Source organism: Nothobranchius furzeri, chromosome 13 (genome assembly GCF_043380555.1).
Source record: "Nothobranchius furzeri strain GRZ-AD chromosome 13, NfurGRZ-RIMD1, whole genome shotgun sequence".
In the NCBI taxonomy this organism is placed as follows: Eukaryota; Metazoa; Chordata; class Actinopteri; order Cyprinodontiformes; family Nothobranchiidae; genus Nothobranchius; species Nothobranchius furzeri.
This window is the reverse complement of record NC_091753.1, coordinates 63,153,158-63,178,154: the sequence shown is the minus strand read 5'-3', so window position 1 is coordinate 63,178,154 and position 24,997 is coordinate 63,153,158. Positions and strand designations below refer to the sequence as shown.

The window sequence follows — 24,997 nt, the reverse complement described above, 5'->3', positions numbered from 1 at the left end:
CAGACAGACAGCTGGTGTGATCAGCTCTGAAAAGCGTTGATCACAATTAGCAGATCACGTTTATTTTTCACGGAGATCGGCCGCGGACTCCTCTTCCGGAATTTAAACTAGGAATCAAAGTAAAAAACTGAACGATTCCGGGAAAAACTAACAGCTGGAACCGGTTCCAATCGATGCTCAACCCTAGTTTACAGTGAGGGACTGTTACGGCTACAGCTGCTTTGTTTGTTCCTCCTCTATTTTCATCATGTGCTGAGAGGACCTGGCTGTGCCCTGAAGCAGCAAGTTGAAGGAGGACAAACGGTGTAAATGGCTCCTGAAACTCTTCCTCTCTGAGCAGCAGACTATGTTTAATGTATTTAGCGGACGCTTTTGTCCAAAGCGACTTACGAGTGACATACTAGGGACACCTGTCTCTGGCCTGTTGTCTCCTTGGCGTATATTTTGCATTCATGTAGCCGATGTCTGTTTTGTGTCTTAGTGTTTCTATCGTGTGTTGTATACGTAAATGTTTGTCTGAAAAGGGGATCCCCCATCAGAAACACAGGCGAGGTCCTGCTTAAAAACCTCTCGTGTTTGTGGGGGAGTACCTGATTAGTGTTCGGTCTCCGTTTGGACACAGTGGTGTCGCTCATGAGACATTGCATATATCTGTAACTTTGTGGTCCTTTTACAGCTGACTCAGCTGTTTTTATTAGTGTGTTATATTTGAGTAAAAGCCTCACGCCAGGATCATTTTTGTTAAACCCTTTTTAAGCAGATTTTGCCTGTGTCACACGTCCTTCATGTTACCCCAGGTCGCCTAGACGCCCGGGTCATAACAGGGACAACAGCAGATAATCTAACTTTGATCTTTAAAAGTGTTAAAGGCTGATGACATCTAAGATCGGCATTTTAACTGTGCCTTTAAGATTTAGGAAGGAGTAAAATTAGCCTTTTTTGTATTTATGGTAGAAGCAATGACCTAGGGCTGGCAGATATGGCCTTAAAGCAATATGACACCACATTGAGGATTTTACCTCGATAACAATACATGGAAGATAACTACAGGTATGTGCAGAAACAAAAGTTGTCCACTAGATGGGGTTGTCACGTGAATTACATTGAGTCACATTTTTACGTGATTCAAGGTGGTACAGCTTCTCAAAAGGACACGAGTTGTTGCCAACCTAAACACATCTTTTCATCTTTTTATTGTCAAATTTATTGACATGGAAACAATTCTTAATAACAGTCAGAAATTTTGATAACAAAATCTTGATTTATTGCCCAGACCTACAATGATCCCATAATCAATCAATTAAATGTATCTGTATAGAGCTCCGGACCCCACGTGACTCTCAGTTAGTGGACGCCATTTTGGCATGCAAAAAAGGTAAACAAACACGGATGTAACCATGAACATGAATGGGATCCGCTTGGATTTTACTTCGTCTGAGTTTACTTCACACTTTAAAACAGAATAAATCATTTTATATAGTCAGAAATTAAATAGACTAAACATCTCCGACCCTTACTGTGCCCCTGGGATACTTTTTAAAAACGCCAGAAGCTGTCGGAGCGGACTTCTTACCGGCACAACACCGGACCTGGCCGGGGGAACCCCTTGGGATTCCCCCGGCCGGAGGAGCTGGGGAGAAGGTCTGGGACTCTCGACTCTACTGCCCGCTCCGACACCAGAAGCTGTCGGAGCAGACTTCTTACCGGCACAACACCGGACCTGACCGGGGAACCCCTTGGGATTTACCCGGAGGAGCTGGCTCCGGCGGCTGGGGAGAGGGAAGTCACGCTACTGCCCCCGCAACCCGACTCCGGATACGCGGATGAAAATGGATGGATGGACGGACAAATAACAGATTTACACGTAAGTAGTCTCGGTGAGACAGATAATAGCAATCCAAAGTGCTTTTTATGTGTGATCTGACAATTGATCAACCATTGCTTAAAAATTAAATACAGCTTAGCCGGTTAATTGCTGTGATCATAAAACACGTAAACGGCAGCACGCAGAACTCACGAGGCAACGTTTTACGTGATGTTTACTTGCTGCTATGAGTAATAAGACAGAAAAAGCCACGCCAAAATAAGTTTAGGAAGCCCACTAAGAATCGTAATAAAAGCATTTAAAATAAATACCACACACAGTTGAGGAAACGTTGGTTTAAGTACCTGATATGAAGCGGTCGCTGCATAAGGAAAAACTTTACTCTCGGGATCCCACAGCTTCATTTTAACCCGGTCACTAATGTGTTTTATTACAATGATCCAACGTTTGCGGCGCTCCGGATCTTGGGGAATCCTGTAGATGGCTCATTCCTTATGTCGTCCGCGTCTGTTCTGCATCCTGGGGCACAACAGGAATCTACCATATTTCCCGTTTGATTGGTTTTCTGACAATAACAAATAGTCCAGCTGCCGGCTTCTGCATGCCAATATGGCGCTGTTTCGATTTGAACTGTTGCATGCCGGGAGAAGTGACGTCAACTCCCGGAGCTCTATAGCACCTTTTACCACCTTAACGGAAGCCCAAGGTGCTGAACAGTATATAAAAACATGGATAGACGTCCCAGTTAAAAGAAGATGAAATAGAATAAGAGCAATAAAAAGTTAAGCAATATAAAGAAATTAAAAACAAGAGGTAAAAATACAAAAGCCAGTGTGAACAGTGTTGGGGGGAAGCTAACAAGTAAAAATGGAGGCTTAAACACCTGAAGAGATGGAGCTTGCTTTACTGCCAGAGGGATCTCGTTCCAAAGAGTTGGTACCATAAACCTGTAGTATGTTTGCTGAAGGTTTTTAAAGTGAGGGTCACACACTAACCACTTGTTAGTTAATGTCCACCTCTAACAGAAGTGAGGTGAAGCTACCATAGACACTAGGTAAACCAGCCAGTGGCTGCTGTCACACACTGGTCTCCATAGTAAGGGTTGCCTGGGGAGACAAATGCCCAGTCACCCAAGCTGATGAGAACAAACAGAAGGTACACACTCCATCAAGTAGAACAACTGGCTAACAATGCTAGCATGAGGTCTCTGAGTTCATAAACACGTTTCAGTCACTTGAAATTTTCACTAACAAGCCGGAACCTGAAACCGGAGGTGGCGCCTCCAACACAACAAAGCCTCATATTTGAGGTTTTAAAGCATTTTACAAATTTAACATCAATATTCTGAATTAAATGTGCAGAGTTAGTAAAAAGGCCGTCTCTGAAAAAATGTTTATTCAAAAACTGCCAAAAGTTGGTCAAATTATTTCCACTAGATGCTGATTAATTCCACTAAGTTTCATGTCAACATCCTGGTAACTTACAGGCCTATTCAGAGGAGTCTGACACTGTGGGATGAACAGACATTCACCTTTACTTTCAGTTAGCTGAATCACGGGGATTTTTGCACCTTTATCTCCTTCTTTCCTCTAATCCATCATCCTTCCCACATCCTGTCTGAAATAGTACGGAATCAGCGTCAGACAGGTTCATGAAGACAGTGTGTGTGGGAAAGGGTGCTGAAAGACAACTGAAAGCCTAATGCACCACTGGACTAGAAACAATTGCAGGCTGGCAAGTAGGAGTGTTCAGCTAACACTTCACTGAGAACAAAGTGGAGGACGGGTATGGTGGCGCGTCAGCTAGTCTGCCCACAGTCAGGTGAGACAGCTTACAGCCAAGTGGTAACAGTTCCCTCCGCTCTCCTGCACTCACACAAACAGCTCATTGAATGTGTGTGGTTTGGTGTGTGCAGCCCCAGACATCAGCTCAATATGGCAGATGAGATGACCCAGTTCTGTCCTACTCACAGCTAATGGAGGGGACAGGTCCATCGTCTTAGAACAAGTCCTAATTTGCTTTCCCTTCAACTGCAAACCTTTGATAAGATATGTATCGTGCTAATGGATTCAGGTGTGCGTGTCCAGCCAGTCCTACCCAGAATATTAGCATAACACTTGGGGCTGTGTGGCCTAGTTTTACCACAGCAGCGTGTCACCCTTAAAGTGTGGACTCATCTCAAGTTCCACACTGTTGTTCACAAACAGGGGGGTTACATCCAAGTGTGGACAAAACATATTAGACTAAAATGTAAATTAAATAATGAGAAAGGGTGCAATAATGCTCTCAGTAACAGAACCAATACCAGCTGCATGCTGGACTACAGACAAACTCCTCCAGCATCTCTAATCAGCTCACATTACTGAAGCTAGCAAGCTAGCTCAGCAAGTAGAAATGTAAATAGTAAACCGGTTAAATGCCGTAAAGGTCATAGCTGATTACGTTTCCGGTTAATTGCTGCTCACATCCTTTAACTGTGCTTGTGTGTAATATTGTAGGAGTTAAATGTGTTGGGTCAGTAATGACAGCAATATCGAACAGCAAGACAGCTGAGCATTCAGGAGTTAGTTAAGTCAAGAACAGACACTTCCTTCTGACTAATGGTTGAGCCAGACCACACCCACATGCCACTAAGCACACCTGGGAAACAGGAAGTGAATTACCCCCCAGTAACTGCAACAATATATTATGTAGGGATGCACCAAAATGAAAAACCATAGCCAAACCAAGCCCCCACAATGCGGCTCAAAAATTGTGCACAACCCGGAAGTACCAAAAATTGCTTCCACTAGGGGCTGGTGTCAGAAGCGAGCAAGTCCTCATTGACTCCCATGTTAAAAATACCAATTTCACAGCAGAAATAAACATGTTTACAGCCTGGTACCAGAACATGTTTTGGTTTAAATGATCTAGTTTACACTCATGACAACTCTGAGGGGGGTGAATTTTTTCTCACTCTTCTGTTTAAGTGTATTAAAAGCCTAAAATTCTGTATAATTAATGAGCATCAGACCCACGTGACCACAGAGCTAGCTCCGTGGAAAGGCCTCAGTAGAGCCTCGGTCTGGCCTGGAAACTGTTCCGGGATTTTGAGTCTCCGTGTTTGTGCGTTCTTTTTTGGATATTATTTGTGCAATTGTTGGACAAAATGACTTGCTGTGGCATTGATTGCACTAATAGAGCGTCCAAGGAGTCTCCACTTCATTTTTTTCGGTAAGTAAAATTATATTTATGTATTTTAGGTCACTGCCGAGCTGAGCTTAGATGTTAACATGTACTGTTTAACCATGAAATTTAAATGTAATAGGGTAACACCCAGTGCATTTAACATAATGCTGCACTTTAGAAAATGGGTTGAAATATAACATGTTGGTGGAGCTGGGTTCCCACTATCGGCTTGTGGAGCTCTCGGAAGACCGATGTTTTCCACCCGTTACTCCCCTCCCCGCAGCTCCGCGCATCTCTGTCTGATCGCGGCTTCTGTCTGCTGCGCGGGCTGCCGGCTTTCAGCAGCTTTCGGGAGACCTCTGTGTTCCACCCGGTTTTACCCAGCGGTCAGCCCGGCGTATCTCTGACTCAAAAGCTCTGGTGTTGTGCACAGTTAACTCCAGTTGTAGCTAGGTTGCTACCTCCGTTAGCTTAGAACTTGGAACAAGATGGCGCCTGTGCTTGGCTTAGCCGCAGTCACCGGCCACTTTTTCAAACTTTTCTCGACTAACCTCCTCTTTTCCACCTTGCTCCGGTCTGCGATCCTCTTCAGTAGTGTCCCTGCTACCATCTCCTATGATCGCCAGACTCTTTTGTCCTTCCGTTCGTTCACGATCGCCCAAGATGCACCGAGGACGTACCATCCTGTTTGTTTACCTGAGTGGCGCCCTGGCCCGGAGCCAAACGACGGCCCCAAGCTGCTATGTTTGTCCGGTTCCGGGAAAACGTCGGAGGAAAATAGGTAAACGAGCAGGAAACCAGGTGAGAATAAGAATTCTCTTAAAGCGTGGTTTATCTAGTAAACATCGGCGCAATCTTCTAGCTTCTTGTCCTTTGTTTGGTGGCCTGAGCGCCACTTCCGCATTCCCGCCAGGCTGCGCTGCAGCGCGGTTCATCCGTCAAGTTTTTTAAGGTCGGTTTATCCTCATTCCTCAGTGGTTTCTCCTCCTGTTCCCTCCATAAGTGGTTTTTATAAACACCGTGGATCTAACCCTGCTAATTTACGTCCACTAACTCCAGCTGTTTTTGTAGTTTCTGATTCTTCCACCTCACTCAGCATGGCTCTATTAAACACCCGCTCTGTTAACAATAAGACCTTCCTGCTCAATGATTTAATTCTGTCTAAAAACCTGGATTTTCTGTTTCTGACTGAAGTTTGGCAGCAAACATCTGATTATTCTGCTCTGATTGAACTCTGCCCGAGTGGTTATTCTTTTCTTAGCCAGCCCGGGGTTCTGGTCGTGGTGGAGGCCTAGCTGTTGTTTTCAGAGACCACCTTCCATGTAGCTCTACAACCTCTGGTCACTTTGCTTCCTTTGAACTGCAGCTGATTAAAGTCAGGCGTAAAGACCCGTTCTACTGTGCTGTGGTCTATCGTCCACCTGGTCCAAACAGTTCTTTCCTTCAGGAGTTTAGTGACTTTCTATCCTCCACTGTGAAGCTGCCCCGACTGGTGATTGTTGGTGATTTTAACATCCATGTTGATGATCCCTCTGATCACTTTGCCATGAATTTCTCCAGCCTTATGGACTCCTTCAGCTTTACCCAGCATGTTTCTGGCCCCACACACACCAGGGGACACACTCTAGACCTTGTTTTACCCTCAGTCTAAATGCTGACAGTGTTTGTCCTAAGGACGTTTATATTTCAGATTACCATTGCATTTTCTTTAACTTGTCAGTTTCTGCATCCCCACCTCCTGCTCGCCGTATGGTTAGTTCTCGTTTTCTTAAAGAGAGCACAGCTAGCTATTTTTCTGCTGCTTTTGATCCACCCTGATCTTCTGATAACGACCCAGATTCCTTAACTTCTCAGTTTAACGAGCACTGCCTCTCCATTCTGGACAACATCTGTCCTGTCAGAACCAGATCAGTTCCTGCAGTGAACCCTACTCCCTGGTTTAATGACAGCCTTCACAGCCTGAAGCGCCAATGCAGAAAAATTGAGCGAAAGGAGAGAAAATGTTTCTGAATTGTCTCCACTGCTGATGAGCACATCCTTGTATTACTGGGGTCAGAGGAAAGATCGTAGCAACAAAAATAATTTCAATCGGTGAATTATTTGAATGGTTTAAACAAGATTAGATGGAATGCATTGTTCAGATCACATTACCCAGTGATCACATTCTTAGTGGGAGGAGGCATGGGCTGGTATGAGATTTTGATGGAATGATGTTTATGTTTACGTACTTAGCAGAAGTTTTTGTCCAAAGCAACTTACAAGTGATAATCAGCATGTTGCCCTTGAGGCTAACAACAACAATAACAACAACAACAACAAACAATTTCCAGTCAGTCGTTGGTTGCAGTGAGGCAGCATGATGAATCATGGAGAGGAGGGAACAAGGAGTGGACAGTAGAGAGGGGGACGGGTGCAGGGAGGGTGCTAGTTTAGAAGATGCTCTCTGAAGAGCAGGGTCTTGGAGACGACAGTAGTTTGCACCAGGAGCTGGGTGGCATGTTGTGTTAGGTATGGTCTGATCTTTCGTATGTTATACAGCGCAAAGCGGCACGAACGAGCAACAGAGGCAACATGATCTTTAAAGGTCAGGTGTTCATCAATCACAACACCCAGATTCGAACTGCCTTTGAAGGAGCCAGAGATAGGAAGTCATTTTGGATTGAGATATTGTGTTGTATGGATGGTTTTGATGGGATGACAAGTAGTTCAGTTTTAGAGAGGTTGAGTTGGAGATGGTGGAATTTCATCCATTTTGATATGTCAGAGAGACCATTTGATAATCGTGCAGAGACAGTGTGGTTGTCCAATGGAAATGACCGATAGAGCTGGGTGTCGTCTGCATAGTAGTGGTAGGTGAAGCCATGTAATCAAATGATCACACCCAGTTAAGTGGTGTGTATGGCAAAGAGAAGAGGTCCTAGTACAGAGCCCTGGGGGACTCCTGTGGCAAAATGGTGCATGGTTGAAGATTGTCCAAGCCAAGATACACTGAATGATCATCCCGTAAGGTACGATTCAAACCAGGCATGAGCTTTCTCTGTGAAGCCCATGCTAGAGAGTGTGGACAAAAGGAAGCCATGGTTGACAGTGTCAAATGCTGCTGATAAGTCGAGCAGGATAAGCACTGAGGATTTGGCAGTCGATCTAGCTTCTTTTAAAGATTCAGTCACCGCTAACAGAGCAGTTTCAGTGGAGTGGCCCTTTTTGAACCCAGATTGGTAAGGGTCAAGCAGACAGTTTTGTGGGAGGTATTCTGTGATCTGCTTGAAAGCCACCCTTTCAATGATTTTGGACAGAATGATAACCTTGAAAAAAAGCCTCTGTTTGACAAAGATCAATAATGACAGATTCTGAATGCCTCCACAAAAAGGTACAACTCTGCGCTGAATACACAACATTTTAAAATGGATGTACGCTTCACTCAGCAACACCTGATGACAGCCATGTTTTTAAATTTCTGTGAGTTGAACCAAGTCCTCTTAACTCATTCACTGCCAGCCGTTTCCTGATTCCTAACGGCCTTCGCTGCCAGCGTTTTTTGCCATTTTTACTGTTTTTTTAAGAATCACAGAACGCTGCGCGCTAGGATGATGTTGACGCCTAAAACAACCAAAACAAAGCGGAGAATCATCTCTTACATCAGAAAGAATCTGTGTGTGTCGAGCGTTATCCATTCTTTCATAATCCGTTGTTGAATTGTGATCGGCAGAAGCTTTTCCAGTTCGTGCCTCACTTTTTTTTTTACAGGAATGGCCCAAAACGATCTCCTAACACGTGGATTTTCTGCTTCCTGATCATGTGACGTGTGACGTATGCGGAAGAAGATTGGCTTCAGAGCTGAGATGTTTGTTCTCATGGTGCGGAGCTCGTTTTGATGCCCAAACAGTAAAAAAATTGCAATTGACGACTTTAGTCGTCATTGGCAGTGAAGGGTTGGATCTAAAATGACGACTTTAGTCATCAATGGCAGTGAATGAGTTAAGATCATCAGTCTGACTGCTTGATTATAATAAACAACATATGGTTTGTTGCCCAATGGAAGCCCTGGTTCTTTTATGAATGGAAACAAACTAGGGCTGCAGCTATCGAATATTTTTGTAATCGAGTACTCTATCGATTAATCGAGTACTCTAATAAATTACTCTTTTGCGTTTTTAAACCATTATATCAAATAGCATGTTATAAAATATGAAAGACCTCTTGAAATGAGAAATTAATTGCCAGTTATTCTTCAAGTTTTATTCAAAATTAGTTTTCAAAACTTCAGCACTTCAACTTTACTTCACAGAAAACAAATGCGAGCGGCTGCGGCCCAAACAGCACCAGAACCGCTCACGGCACATGCGCAAACATGGCTCGCCAGCTGTTTCCCTATTAACACACGTTCGTTTTAATTTCTACACTTTTTTTTTGTCTCACACTAACAAGGATTGTCGAAAGCATGTTTGCCGTGGTTATGTCAAATTATACTGATCACACAACATTTAATTACTTTCTTTCATTTTCCTCCGCCACTCATAAATACCTGTGTCCTCCTAAAGCAAACCTGAGGGACAACGGTCATCAATAACACAGTAAAAAGTCTGACGTGTTGTAAAACTGCTATTTTTGGCACATTTTAAGACCGACGTGTTGCTATCAGACGTACGGTGTGAGCTGAGACTGAGTGCTACAAATGAAAAAGTCGCACAGAGTCCGCAGAATATATAGAAATACAGGCTAAAATGCATTATCTTGCAGAGGCTCCGAGTCCACTTGCAGAAGTGACATTTACAGGTGGATGTTTCCTGGTCAGGTGCTGCAGCATGGAGGATGTGGTGTTGTGGTAGGCTAAACCCATTTTACAGTATTTACACTGGAGTACGTTTTCCGCCTTACGACGTGAAAAATGGTCCCACATCTTTGACATTTTGTGTCTTTTTCACACTCCACCGGGGTCCACGTTGTCCGCCATGGCTTAAGAGAAAGTTAAGTTGCGTTCGCTATTCGCGTGTGCATTCAGTGCAGTGTGTGTGTGCGTCACTTATTTCGGTCCGGGTGAAACATGACCACGAGCGATTGCAAAGCCATGAATTAAATAAACATGATTTAAACGAAGCTTCGAGGCAGAGAATTTGACTCGAGGATTTTTTGTACTCGAATTATTCGAGGTACTCGAGGAATCGTTTCAGCCCTAAAACAAACTAAAGATAAAAATCAGTTTTCTATTTTAATAACGTATCGCTGCTTGAATCTGCGCTTCAATGTCAAACATAGACCTAAAACTTGTCATTTTGCTTTAAGATTCTTGTATATAATAATAGCATACTGACTCAGACAAATTACCAACATGCTTAATCTAATTGTGTTCCAGTCAAAGTAAAAACAACACCATCATGGTCAATAGCGCTGCTCATTTATGGCAAAAATGATAATAACAATTATTTTGACTGAAACTGAGATCTTGGTTGTTTAACATGATCTTTAATTAGCATTGATAACAGTAATTATTGAACATCAACAGTGATTTTTTTAACTTTGTTTTTAAGATTCCAGACATTTTTTAAAATATGAGACAAATTTCTCCCGTTGGAATCAAACAAATTTAAACTTTGTATTTAAAATAAAAGTGCAAATATTGATTAATAACAAGGCTTCAGCCTGGGCCTCACATTAGCCTTTTGTTCAAGACACAAGGTGTCGCCAAACTGGCGTAATATTACCACAACGGTGTGTTTAATAAACGCGCCACGATGACGTAGGGAGTTACTGCTGAGCTCCGGCCGACAACTATATTGAAAATGAAAGTAAACACAGCCATAAGTTTTGGTTTTTTGAACAAAATCAGCTGAGATGGCAAGCAGGAGCTTCTCTCCATCAGAACTGGAGCTCAGATCACTAAAGACTGCACGGAGACAGACACTTTAAGGAGTGTCTTGTTAAAACACCTTGAAGGTCGTGGCTTCAATCACAATAAACAGCAAGTTAAGTCTAAGATAAACGGAAGTCCGCGGCAGTGCAGAGACCGCCCCCATTCCCCCTTTACATTGCCATCGCCTAATCTTTTATAAAAAGGACACGATTGCGCCACATTCCCGCCACTTTCTGACCACTTCTAAATGACCTAAGGCTCCCTGATGCCGCTGCAGCATTGTGGCTAATTGACGGCGTTGTTTTGTAAAAATAGCTGTTAATAGATGAGTGTTTGAGAAAACTTTAGAGCCACGCCTGCCAAACTAGCAGATGTGGGGGTGTCTCATGCAGAACATTTTTGAACCATGTAGGACAATGTGCTCACAGGCTTCCGATTTGTAACTGTTTAACAGTGGGTATTGTAGTGACCTTAACATATTATACATATTTTTATTATGACAATAATCTGTTGAAATAATTTGAATAAAGAACCATCAATGTGATTCTCTAGTTTTTCACACCACTGTATACACCAGGAAATAAACGTGTTTTTTCACAACAGGACCAGGTTTATACCTGTGCTTTAGCATTGAGAAGGCAGGTGGTTGGCAGACAGGGTGGATCTACGTAGGACAAACACTGTTTTTATCGGATGTGTGTGTGTGTGTGTGTCAAATTTTGTACTTACGATCTAGTCCATTGACGTAGCGAATTGACACTTCACAATGCCCCCACACAGCACTGACGATTGGAAACAGTCTCTTGCCCTTCAACCCCCTAAAAGCAACTCCTAGATATTGTCCATCAACCATAAAACTCAGTGTTCCTTCGTCCATGTCCAGTATGACTGTCAGACAGTCTGGGAGTACAAAGGACTCATCCGGTTCCAGAGATGAAGGGTACGTTGGTGCAGATGTAGAAACAGGTCTGTTCTTTCCATCGTGGTAAAGCCTGTTTCGGCCAAGGTCCCAGCCCCATGACTCAGAATCTGAGCCCACCAGGGCTGTGTAGCCTACAGAGTGTAAAGGTGCTTCAGCAGTCGCCACCCCCACAACAGCATGAGTCCCTCTTTGTCTGGCTGGCCAGTGAATCCTCCATACGTGGAGACCTCGGGTGTAGCCTACTCTGCCTCGGATACAGTCTGTGCTCTGCGCCACAGGGTGCCGGTGAAAGGTCAGCTTGTCGTCTTCCTTGACAAAGACATTAAGAGATCTATCATCTGGGTTCCATGCATGGCGCAGTTGCATCTCAGGGCTAGCTGATGGCATGTCCAGCAGTAAGTCTAGCCTGGGAGGCCGACAGAAGTCTGGACCATGTAGTTCTCGCCGCACTGGCTGGTATGAGGGCTCCCCATGTACATCGACTGACTTTATGCTGCTTGAGATCTTCTGGCCCATTGTTTGGTGGATCCAAGGGAGGAAGGGGCCAAGGTGAGGGAAGAAGGAAGGACCAAGAGTGGCAACAAATGGCCAGCAGGTCCTTTGTTAACTCATGAGTTCATGGCATTGGACACACAAGGTCTTCAACCACGGAGAACTTCACTCCTGAAACAAACAAACAAACAATACATGATTAAACCCATCACGTAAAAGTTTTCTTTCACCTGTTCTAAAAAATATGGCTGATAAGATACACAGCATAGTTACTGTTAGCTTTAAATCCAATCCAATCCAATTTTATTTATAAAGCGCATTCACAAGGCATTACAACCAAACAGGCGCTGTACACTATAAATGTTAGTTAATTAATCCGGCGTTATACAAACATGTCGAACACAGATAAAAGATAAAAAGGAAATACAACAAAATTCCCAAAACTAACAGCTAAAAATCAATAAGACACAGGGAGAATAAAAAATTAGAAAAACATTTTTAAAAAGAACCTCAATAGTACGGAAGTTGATATTGTGAAGTCCATTTTTAAACAGTGCAGATGTGAGTGAGGTTCATAATTATGTGGTAAATGCCTTATAAAGCATCAAAAGTGTATTTATTTTACAAAACATTAAAGCTTAATTTCCTTTGCTTAAAAACCCAAGGCTGCTAAATTATGGAGGAAATAAATCACAATTAATTCTCTCTCGGTCCATATTGAAATCAAAGTTTGTATCTAAAGTAAGATGTCAGAGTGGACATTTTAAAGAGACTTATTTATGTTTTTAGGTTGTGACTAAAACAAACTGGACTGTCGGCGCTGCAAAATATCAACGCATGCTTCACAGACTTCTCGGGCTCCAAACTAAAAAAATGAAATGTTTTTTGACACAAAGAACCAAAGAAAAAACAAATGACTAGACTTCTTTGAAGATTTACGCTCCGCCACTACGTCAATATGCCTCAGCCAGCACACAAAAATGGAAAATTTTATATTTTGTGTAAGAAAATGGTTCATGCTGACTAAAAGCTTTAAACTACACAGTTACAGAGTTCTTCTTGTATTTCCTTTTCCTTTGAAATGACCAGGCTGTTCATAACTGACTGCACTGCTGCAGCTCCTAATCCTCAAACACTTGTGTGTGCTGTCTAGTTTCACACTCCCCTACGGTTTCCGAGGAAGCTCCACAGGATTTTTCTAGGGAAACTACAGTTACTGGTGTTCTGGTTCACAAGCATGGTCTCTGACAAATAAACAAAACCTTCTGTAGCAACATTCAGAGTTCTTGCATGAGGCAAAGCTGACACTATTTGAACACAAAAAAACTGATGAGCTACTTCTACAAATCAGCAACTACTTCCTTTTGATGCTTTAAACTATGCACTGATTTGTGGCCAGCTATAATCACTTCACAATCACTTTATTGTAACAATATTCAGTTTTCTCTAAAAGAGAAAGATATTAATTCACTGATCGACAAGATAAAACCGTTAGAGGGAGAAATCATGATTGTAATCAGCATCACTCAAAAATCATGTACCTCATTCCAAACACTTTGGTAAAGCCAGTATCTCACCGGGATTTGACATTTTACAAACAACATTTGTAATAGAACTTCATACCGCCTCAAAACATTCCTGAGGGTTCTTCATTACCTCGCAGACGTGACCGAGCATCTTACTTGTGTTGTTTGAGTTTGAAAAGTAGCGAGCGTTGGTCAGTATGCAACACACACACACACACACACACACACACACACACACACACACACACACACACACACACACACACACACACACACACACACACACACACACACACCTCAGCGATGGCGGACATGGTAGCAATGGTGAACATTCTGCTTAGTCTGTGACTTTTTTCCAAAAAAGTGGAAGTGAGGCAGAAAATTCTGGGGAAACCAGAGACTCAACGCATTTGGTGACCCACAGTCTCCAATTATGTTTTTGGCCCATCTTGGTATGCTGAGAACCACAGCGAAGCTGGTACCAATTACGTGACGAAAGGCTTTAGAACTGGGCCGAACCAGGTCGAGTCAAGGTAAAAAGGTCTTGATAGTAAAAGTCTATAACAGTTGTTTAGCATAGTGATGGGTCCAGCAACACGGACGCACCGGCACATGTATCTGGCTCATTACAGCAACACCCGTGTTGGTGTGCGTATCAATTAAGAAGTAGTTACGTGATTGATACAGCTGCTGTGTCACTCGTCAGTGAAGTGTTGAACTGTGTTTAAATGCAGCAGCGTCTCCCCCCGTCAACGGGATGAGTTTCTGACACAAGTACAACTTTTGAAGCAAAATGATTCCACTGTTACATCAAGGAGCCAGAAAGAAAATGCAAGGTGGTTCATGAGGGATCATTTTGTTCTTGTATCGGCAAATAAGTTTTTTGTTTTTATATCCTTGTTTCATTCTGTTCTTCTCAGTTTCTGCTTGATCCATCAGAATTTTGTTTCTAATTATTCTTTTTAAATCATTCATACTATTTAATTCAGGTTAAACGTCAAATTTGTTAAACTGAACTTAAATACATTAATAAAATAATACTGATACATCACCGAGAAACGAGTGAGAATTTGGCCGTCTCGCCGGGCGTCAGATCGGTGGGCTGGGGGTGGGGGGTGCGGACCGGACTGGCCCAAATTGGATAAACAGTCCACCGGGACTTGATGTCAGTAGAGTCTCGCCATTAGGTTTGCTTGCAGTGATGATTATAATCCAGCAGGTGTCAGTAGTCCAAAATGGTGACACATTTTTGACATGGTATCGACATAGGGTGTGTCTGAATCCACGGGTAGGATGCTTACGAGTATGGGTCCTTGCCGGTCTAGCAAGGCCGGGTCCCTGCTAGACCGCTAAGACTGGAACGCAGCGGCTCTTAATTAGGACAGTCTAGCCTTCACCTCTACGGTGGCCCGTAGGTCCCGTTACAGTCGTGGCGGCAGCTACACTCAAAGTGTTTTCAATGTGCATTTGTTTATTCTACTTAAGCCTAATAATGATTAGATTTGTCTTAAAAATGTAAATTCTCTGTAGTTTTTATTTAACTATTCCCTGCTGCTTTTCTTTAAACTGAACAGAACCAGTGTACTGCAGGTTATATGTTTGTTTTACATTTTTCAATAAACAAAAACTCTTATTTAATCTATTACAGGTCAGCATGCACTGTGCTGCACATCTGTATCAGTGCTGGTGAAGTTGTGGGTCTGGAGGATGAGCCTGAGGAAAATGTGTGTGGAGGAGGTCAGTGGTGCTCTGTCCTGCAGGAGGTCCCAGCAGACCACCACTGCTGTTAACAGGCAAGTCATTCACAGAGACGCAACAGCCGTCGTCTGAGCCAGCCCAGCAGGCCCTGTAGATGGACGATGGAGTGGACAGTGAGAGGAAGCGTCCCAAAGCTCTCTCTGCAGACCGTCCTGTATGATGTTCCTCTGGCCAGAAACGTCCAGCCACAGGTCTGCTCCAGCCCTCCATCCACGTCTGGATCCTCCTGCAGTAGATCCAGCTGCACTGTTAAAGACTTCCTGCTCACTCAGTTTAAAAAAATGATCCAGGAAGAGTCACTCAGGTTAATCCTGCTTTAACCGTGCATAACTGGTCCATACTAGTTTTGATCTGTAAATAAGTTTAACGTAATGCTGGAGATAGGCACCAGCTCCACCGCGACCCTACGTGGACTAAGCGGGTTCAGAAGATGGATGGATGGATGGTATTATAAATAATCTTGTCTCCTTACCATCTTTTCATTTTCTGTTCATGTAACATGTTCAAAAACATCTGTAATAATAAAACTGGTGATAAAATCAATGACCAGAAAGAGTTATCAGTTAGTATTTGTTTTAATAAATGTGTTCAAATATCAAACAGCTAAATAACGTTAACATGATGACAGTAGAAGGCCTCTCTCCCAGGAGGACCACCAGGTAAAGCCTCTCCTGACCCTGGACACCTGCAGTCCTATAGAGAAAATCAGACCACAGGTGACAAAAAGGCAATAAACACATTTTTACATTTATCCACATGAGAAGATAAAAATTATATTCTTCACACAAACTAATTTTAATTGTTGTTTAAAAACGTGTCAGCTGTGTAAATCCCTGAATGTAAAACTACTTTTCGCAGAAGAACTTCTGTGGTTGTGTGTAAAAAGCTTCACTCTTCACCTCTAAGCTTAATAAAAACGCTTCTTTGCTCCGTTGTCCTTAAAACAAATGACTAAGTTAATTCACCACACACACACACACACACACACACACACACACACACACACACACACACACACACACACACACACACACACACACACACGGGAATAACTGGGACCTGCGAAACAAACTCCTTCTGGCTGATTTCTGCCTAAAATTTAATTTAAAAAACAAATACAAACGAAAAATGTCTATAAACCGAACCGCTTTAAGCTTTTTAGTTTTCTACAGCTAGTTTTTAACAAACTTACGTTTAAAACTTCGTAGCTCTCCCCATTTTTTCTTCCTGTTGAAAATCCACAGCCAGCGTGCAAAGCATGCTGGGATAGCCTTGTTCTGTGAGGATACAACAGACCCGTCCTCGAAATGTGGGCGGAGCGAGGACGCGAGAATGAGTATTCTTGGAATTCGGACAGTACTCGTCGCTGCACTGTGATGTCATCGACCTCAAAATGCACTCTTACAAGCATCCTTCCCGTGGATTCAGACACACCCATAGTTTGGGTAATGTGTTGAAACACTTCACGAGGCCTCATCTACCCATCACTAGTTTAGCATATGTTGTTGCAAATTTCTGTAGATTTTTAAAGATGCTGGCTAAAGGATAAACATTAATCCACTACTGACTCTTTACACGTGATGTCACGTTGCTTATGGGGCCACTTCACAAAATAAGCCAGTTTGTAGCCGTTTATTGCTTTTTTCACAATGTTCTTTTAGAAAGACTTGAACATGTTGTAGGGATCAAAGGAACAGCGCTAGGCTGGTTTAAATCCTACCTGTCTGATAGAATTCATTTTGTAAATGTACATGACAAATTGTCTTCATACTCCAGGGTTACTTGCGGAGTACCACAGGGTTCAGTGCTTGGACCAATTCTTTTTACTATATATACAGCATATATATAGACAGCATGGGATAAACTTCCACTGTTATGCTGACGATACTCAGCTATATTTATCCATTAAACCTGATGAACCTAATCGGTTGGTAGATTACAGGCTTGTCTTGAGGACATAAAAAAATTGGATGACTCTAAACTTTTTGCTTTTAAATCAAGACAAGACGGAAGTTCTCATCTTTGGACCAGAAATCCAGAAAAGGAAATTGCTTAGCCAATCGCCTGACCTGAATGGCATTACATTAATCTCCGAGAACAAAGTAAGGAACCTTGGTGTTATCTTTGACCAGGACATGTCATTCAAATCCCAGGTTAAACAGGTTTGTAGGATTTTCTTTTTCCACCTTCGGAATATTGCTAAGATTAGAAGCATCCTTTCCAGGAGTGATGCTGAAAAACTAGTTCATGCATTTATTACATCAAGACTGGATTACTGTAATCCTTTACTCTCAGGAAGTCCACAGAATGTAGTTAAAAGTCTTCAGCTTGTCCAAAATGCTGCAGCTAGAGTTCTCATGAGAATTAAAAAGAGAGATCATATCTCTCCTGTCTTAGCTTCCCTGCATTGGCTACCTGTTAAATTCAGAATAGATTTTAAGATCCTCCTTCTCACATACAAAGCTCTTAATAATCAAGCTCCATCATACATCAGTGATCTGATTGTTCCATACGTTCCTAACCGAGCACATCGCTCTCAGACTGCAGGTCTACTGGTGGTTACCAGAATATCTAAAATTAGGATGGGAGGCAGATCTTTTAGTTATCAGGCTCCTCTCCTGTGGAACCAGCTCCCAGCTTTAGTCCGTGAGGCAGACACTTTGTCTACTTTTAAGAATAGGCTTAAAACATTTTTATTTGATAGGGCCTATGGTTAAAATCTGATGTTAGCCTAAATATGGACAAGTGGGGGAGTAGAGGGAGGTGGAGTGTACAGTCGGTAAAGACGGCTCTCCCTTGCCCTTCCTCCAACTAAATAGGATAGATTATCCAGTTATCTCTGTAGTTATGCTGCTATAAGCTTAGACTGCTGGAGGATACACTGACCACTTTTCACACTCTACTGCTTTCTTCTACAATCTGCTCTTTAACTGTATTATTTTCTGCAATTTCAGCTGTTAGCATTATTTTCTCTCTAAGTGTTTTTCTCCCCAGAAGAAGCTACAATGATGTTCTGCTGAGCTGTGGTGGCCTCATGGAGGGGGCCATCGTCTAGCACACTGCTGCTAACCACTTAAACATTCTCCCTCTCCTGATAACTTTTTGCTTTCCTTGATGTTGGATGTGCTACTACTAGTTTATCCGTTAAATTATATATCCACTAGGATAAATACAATTAAGTTTATTAGGGATGTAAGAAAATATCGATATGGCAATATATCGTGATATTTTTTCCAGCAATATTATATCAATATTCAAAAGCTGTGTATCGGAAATATCGATATGGCAATATATCGTGATTTTCTTCCTGCGATCATTACATCGATATTCAAAAGCCATGTATCTAATCTTTGAAAGAATTTACATGCAAACATTTGTGTATTTTCTTTTTGTTTTGTGCAATTCAATCGCCACCCGCTAGTTGGCAGCAGTGTACAACGGGTTTCGTTTCCACCATTTAAAATGTAAATCCCTCCATCATGGGTCAGATACCTCATGTAAAACATGTTACGTATCAGTTTTGACAGTTTATTGAACATTCTTACAATAAATTCAGTAAAAAAAATGCTTGTAACGTCTGACTGAATGTATTGCAATATATCGTGATATGTATCGTATCGCCAGAATTTCAACAATACACATCCCTGAAGTTTATCTCTCACCAAATAGAATATTTACTAAGAAATCACAATATAACTATAGAACATTACTTTGTCGTGTGTGTGTGTGTGTGTGTGTGTGTGTGTGTGTGTGTGTGTGTGCGTGCGTGCGTGCCTGCTCTGTCTTCTCCATCCCCAGTGAGTCGTGGAGGATGGCTGCTTATACTGAGCCAGGATTCTCTGGAGGCTTCTTCCTGTTAAAAGGGAGTTTTCCTCTCCACTGTCGCTTTATGCTTGCTTAGTATGAGGATTGCTGTATAGTCACTCACACTAGTCAGTGACTTGATGCAATTTGCTGGGTTCCTTATATAGGAAACATTATTTCTGATTAGCTTAATGAACTGACCTGAATTGGAATATTTATTATGTGAAGTGCCTCTTGTGATTTGGTGCTATATAAATAAAATTGAATTGAATTGAACTTTTGACAAATCTGATGGTTGAATTTTTCCCCCTGTCTTAAGAGTATATAGCAGAAGTTTGAAGGCGATTGGTGAAAAGGGCGACGGAGCATCACTCTCCAAACAATGTGTGTGAAAACCACTAAATCGCATACTTGGACCAAAATGGCCGACTTCCTGTGCGACTTTGCGCTTGGCTCCAGGAGACTTTTTTGTAGGTCCCGAGACACCACATTAATGTACGAAATTTCGTAATCAGTCAAAGCATGGCTTGGGGCTGACAGTTTTAATGGTCCTAGGGGGCGGATGTTCACATAAGATTTTTTTGGGGGGGGGGGGGCCGGACTAGGATCACTCACAAGAAGTTTCGTGGCAATATCTTTAGAAATGACGAAATGGGAGGCAAACGTAAGGCCACGGCGGTACGCCTGCTTTTGCCACGCCGCCACAGCCCCGCCCTCTGCCGAAAACTCCCATCAAGTGACGCCAAGCAACCCCCACTTGTCTTGAGTTACCAGCTACAAATTTGTGGTGATTAAGTGAAATGGGGCGATTTGGGACCTATCATAGTAAAACTTGACCTTTTTGGTCCAGAGGGGGCGGGGCTTGTGTGATGTCATCATCCGACCATTCAATTTACTCTGTGGGTGGATGACGAATGACCAGAAATTTTTGTAACTCTGTTCCATTCACAGGGTTAGGGTTAGGGTTAGCAATTATAGCAATTTAACAATTTTGGCGAGTAGTCAAACTTCGAGGCCTGGCCCTGCCCCTTCAACATGTGCGAAAACTCAGAATCCTTGTCTCATTTTATTCGCCCATCCCTTCTGGGCAATGTTACACAATTTTTGCGATGATTGAGCGAAAAATGATCGAGCAATCCAATCAGAAACGGACCCTAAAAACGGCCAAAACGGCTAAAAATCGCCATTTAAACCCAAAATGGCCGACTTCCTGTTTGATATTGACCATGGTTGCAAGAGACTTTTCTGTGCGGACTGTTGCATACTACAAATGCACCAAATTTCACAACTGTACGATACTTTATGGAGAGGGGTATTTTTCACGTTGTAGGGGGCGCTGTTCAGCCACTTTCTTGGCGATTTTTTTGGGACTTTTAAAATTTCAAATTTTTCACAGGGCCTGACAAGTTTGCAAAATATTGTGAGTTTTGGGGTATGATAAGGTCCCCAAAAAGCCGTTCAAAGGGGCAAGAGAATAACAAAAAATAATAAACAGAGCAAAAAATATAATTTCTATAGTGCCTCTCAAGATAAAAATCACGAGGCGCTTCACAAAAACAAAAAAAAATGTAAAAATATGAAAAGGCATTTAGAAAATGTTTAAAATATATTTAAAATGAGCAAAAATGGGCAATTGGGATTTAAAAGAAAAAATGTTAAGAAAGAGAGAGAGTGAACAGGAAAGAGGGAACTCAGTGGATCCTAAGGAAGGTGAAATAGGTGGGGAGAGCAGAATAAAGAGAGGGTGGTGATGAAGGTCACACCAAAGCTTGAACAAGTGAGTCTTCAGCTGCTTTTTGAAAGACCACTGAGTCCACTGATCTCTGGCTCAGGGGGAGAGAGTTCCAGAGTCTGGGGGCCACAGCAGCAGATGATCTGTCACCTTTGACCTTTAGCCTGGTGCTGCACAATCAGTAGGCCTTGGTCACTGGACCTCAGGGACCTGCTGGGGGTGTAGGGACTAAGAAGACCACCAATGTAAGATGGTGCTTGTCCATGTAAGGCCCTATAGACCAGAACCAGGATCTTGAAATGAACCCTGAAGTTGACTGGCAGCCAGTGAAGCTGGAGGAGAAGCGGGGTGATGTGGGTGTGTTTGGAGGACTTGGTCAGAAGCCGAGCACAGGCGTTCTGAACCACCTGTAGACGGTTCAGGGAGGTTCTGCTCAGACACGTGAAAAGAGAGTTACAGTAGTCTAAGCGTGAGGAGATGAAGGTGTGGAGAACTGTCTCAAGTTCAGAGCGGGACAGAATGGGACTCAGCTTAGCAACGTTCCTGAGATGGAAGAAGGAAGAGCCAACAAGAGAACTGACATGAGAATCCAGGGTGAGAGCTGGGTCAAAGGTCACGCCAAGATTCCTGACAGAAGGTTTGGTGTGGGAAGCAAGCTGACCAAGAGTCTCTGACTCTGGGAACCAGCTTGTCTGGGGCACAGATGAGGATCTCAGTCTTATCTTCAGCACCACACCACACCACTTAAAGCACCACAAGATGCATGGGAGTCTGCGCTTTGGTAGAAGCTGGAAAGTGTTATCATTTGGAACAGAATTTAACTCAATTTAATACTAGTAATCAGATTTTAAATTGCATTGTATTTCTGATCGTTTTGAGCTAAAATCAAATATGAAATACAAATGAGTTTAATTATGGAGCTCTAGAACGACAGGCAAGCGCCTGTAGACATAACAAACAGCTGCCAGTTTGACAACAGTACAAGGCTGAGTTTTCATTAACAACCCACTCTGACTAGTCACTTGTTGGGAATGGTCTCATGACTGGATATCACGAAGAGTGACGAACCCCATGTTTCCACATTCAATGATGAAGCATGACGGAGCCATAGCAGGACACATAAAAGGTCCATTTGTCAGCTGACGCAACATCTGCAAGAGAAAAGGGTGTTCTCACAGTTCTGTTACTTTTGGATCCTCAGTCAGCAACTCTGTCTGAATGCTGCTAAAAGATCAACTAGGGTTTTATTCAGCCTAGATTTAAACCCAGTGTAAATAAATAAATAAAATACATGAATAAAAAACTCTTCGTTGTCATGTAAGAGGCCATTAGTCCCCAGTCCTTGCCGTTTTGTCCAGGAATGAGACTTTGGGACACCTGAGGCCCATCTGCTCTTTGTCTCTGTTAAAAATCCCAGTTTTAACAGGTATACAGCTGAGTGAGCAAGGTAGCTGAAAACGGACTTCAACAGCTTGTCCTCTGACAATCTTATTTTAGAAAAATTTCCTGAATCTGCCTAAAGTGTTTGGTTTCAATTGATACCAAGGTTAGGTATTAACCAAATTATTTGTATTGACATTTTTTATTTTATTTAAACCATAATGTGACCCCAAACCTTAACTGACATTTACTACAAAGCGAGGCAACAGCGCTACGACCAGCGCCACCATGAAGCCATTAGCATAAGTGTGCACAACTGTTTCTGACCATGCAAAGAAAAGCACACAGAGCAGAAGCAAGCACGTAGAAAACATTCATTTCATTTATCAAAGTAACACCAATATAAAACATTAAGATGTTAATTAGGAAATATTATGGCTTTCTTCACAACCAAATGGCTTTAAACTCAAAATTTGAAACTTAAGACAGTTTTTCTAATGTCTTCTTGTAACAGTAAATCAAATCTATCCTTTTTCCCCCCCAACCATTGAGCACATTAACAAATATGGGAGTTGATCAAAAAGAGTGAAAGGGTGATGTAAAAGTTGGATGTAAGGGTCAAAACTGATCAAAAGTGACAGGAGGGAGACAAGTAAAAATGGAAAAGGTGGAGGATAACAAAGGAGGAAAACCGATGGGACAAAGTGACAGATGGGTAATGGAGGGATCCGTATAGTATAGAGCAGAAAGGAGGACATAGCGTGACATTTAAAAAGCCTGACATCAGTTCAGACGAAGCTGAAAACCAAAAACGTTCTTTCCTTCATTTAACTATGGCCTTTTTATGATAAACTTACAATTATGCCATTTAGAGCCAACAAATACGAACATGAATGTCAAAAAGAGATCATGCTGGTTATTTTATATAAAACCAGAAATATACCTGTGGTTGGGTTGGGTACAGATGTTTTCATGTTTAGCATTCTTTGTTGTTGCTCTTGTGGCGTGTCCCGGTTTTTCTTCGTGTGTCATTTGTTTCTACAATACCTTACACGTTGTGTTTGGTTCTGTTTTAAAACCCAGCCAATCAGCCTGAACAAGGGAGCCTACCAGCTTTCATTCCCTCCTCCAGAGGGCATCACGGGTAGCCCAGCACACCTGATAGGTGAGCTAGGGGGAAATCAGCTGTTGACATGTTACACAAACACCTGGCTGTAGGTGTGAACTATGACAGTTAAAAATAAAAAAAAAACGCCCTTGATTGCAATCCACTTACTATGACCAATGGTGCAACATTGCTACGGTAAGATGGAAATTGTCATTTTTGCCAAATTCCAGTAAAATATAACCAGGGTGTGATAAATTTGAGGGAGGAGCATCCAAGCTGATCTTCCAAATGCTACCGAGTCCTGATTGAACTTGTCTGGGGAGGCTTGGCACACCTTGTGCAGGTTCCTGGTCCAACACACAAAAAACTAAAATCATGTCACTTCCCTTCTGAGCTACTCACACATGAAAGACTGCACTGAAAATATGAAACTCAGCACAGTCGTGCTTCAGACAGGCTCTTTTATACACAGATTCAAGACCAGAAACGGTCAAATAATCTGAACACAAAAATTTTATTCAGGAACTTCAAAAAAAGTTAAATAAGTTTAAATTACAAGACAAAAGCTTTTCTGTGTGAAAACCCAGGAAAGTAACAAATACAATGCTATGTTTTACATAAGAGGCTGATTTTGATGTCTTTGATATACAGACAGCATGAAACTGTCAAAAAGACTTTTAGCGATGGAACGTGAGGAACAAGTTCTGGAGCAGCCCTGCTAAAGGAGTGGATGGAAGACGCACAAACAATAAAAGCTTTTCTCTGGAAAAGTCAGGCCACTCTCACAGCAATGTGAAGAAAAACACTGCAGCCAAGTAGAATAGCGAGAATACTTTCTCCTCAGTCTCCTCCAAAATGAGGTCAGAACAGCCACTAGCCAGACAAGTGTGGGACGGAGAAGGGACAGACAAAAAAGGTAGTTGAGTTCATCAGTAAGATGGCAAATTCTTGTTAGTGACGAAAGGACGGGGGTGGGAGACACCTTGTCTTCATTCCCCAGTAAAGAGGAAAACAGCTGCTAAAGGAAGGGTGGGAAATGAAAGGAGAGAGGGGCTTAGTCTGAAGCATGTTCAAAGTTTTCCCAAAGCTGTTCAAAACTACCCACTCTCCCAGATGCACCCACTACAGAAGACGACAGTCAGTGTGTTTAAATGCAAATCAGACAACCAAACTACTGCCCTAAATAGACTAACTGTCTGTTTTAAATGTATGTTAACACTAAAGTTGCCCCCATTACACTGGAGTGGAACATACTCCATTTGAGAGACTGGTTTTCTAACATACATGTAAACTAGGATAAGGCTCCTAGTTCATTACTTTAGATAGGCCTAGACAGACTTGGCCTAGACAGACTTGGCCTAGACAGACTTGGATGTGCAAGTAAATGCACTTAGCACAAACACACAGACAGTCGGTGCGTATTTGCAGATT

General features: G+C 42.4%; 1 protein-coding gene across 2 annotated transcripts in view; it reads right to left on the bottom strand.

Moving 5' to 3' along the window:
• The window catches only part of LOC107395749 (SPRY domain-containing SOCS box protein 4), a 69,546-nt gene that overhangs the window by 11,292 nt on the left and 33,257 nt on the right, over positions 1-24,997 (bottom strand). For both annotated transcript variants that reach the window (XM_054738013.2, XM_015975198.3), the window contains one exon: positions 11,574-12,429. In XM_054738013.2, coding sequence (XP_054593988.1) covers positions 11,574-12,282 — 709 coding nt within the window. In that variant the 5' untranslated portion in view covers positions 12,283-12,429. The remainder of the gene's footprint in view (positions 1-11,573; positions 12,430-24,997) is intronic.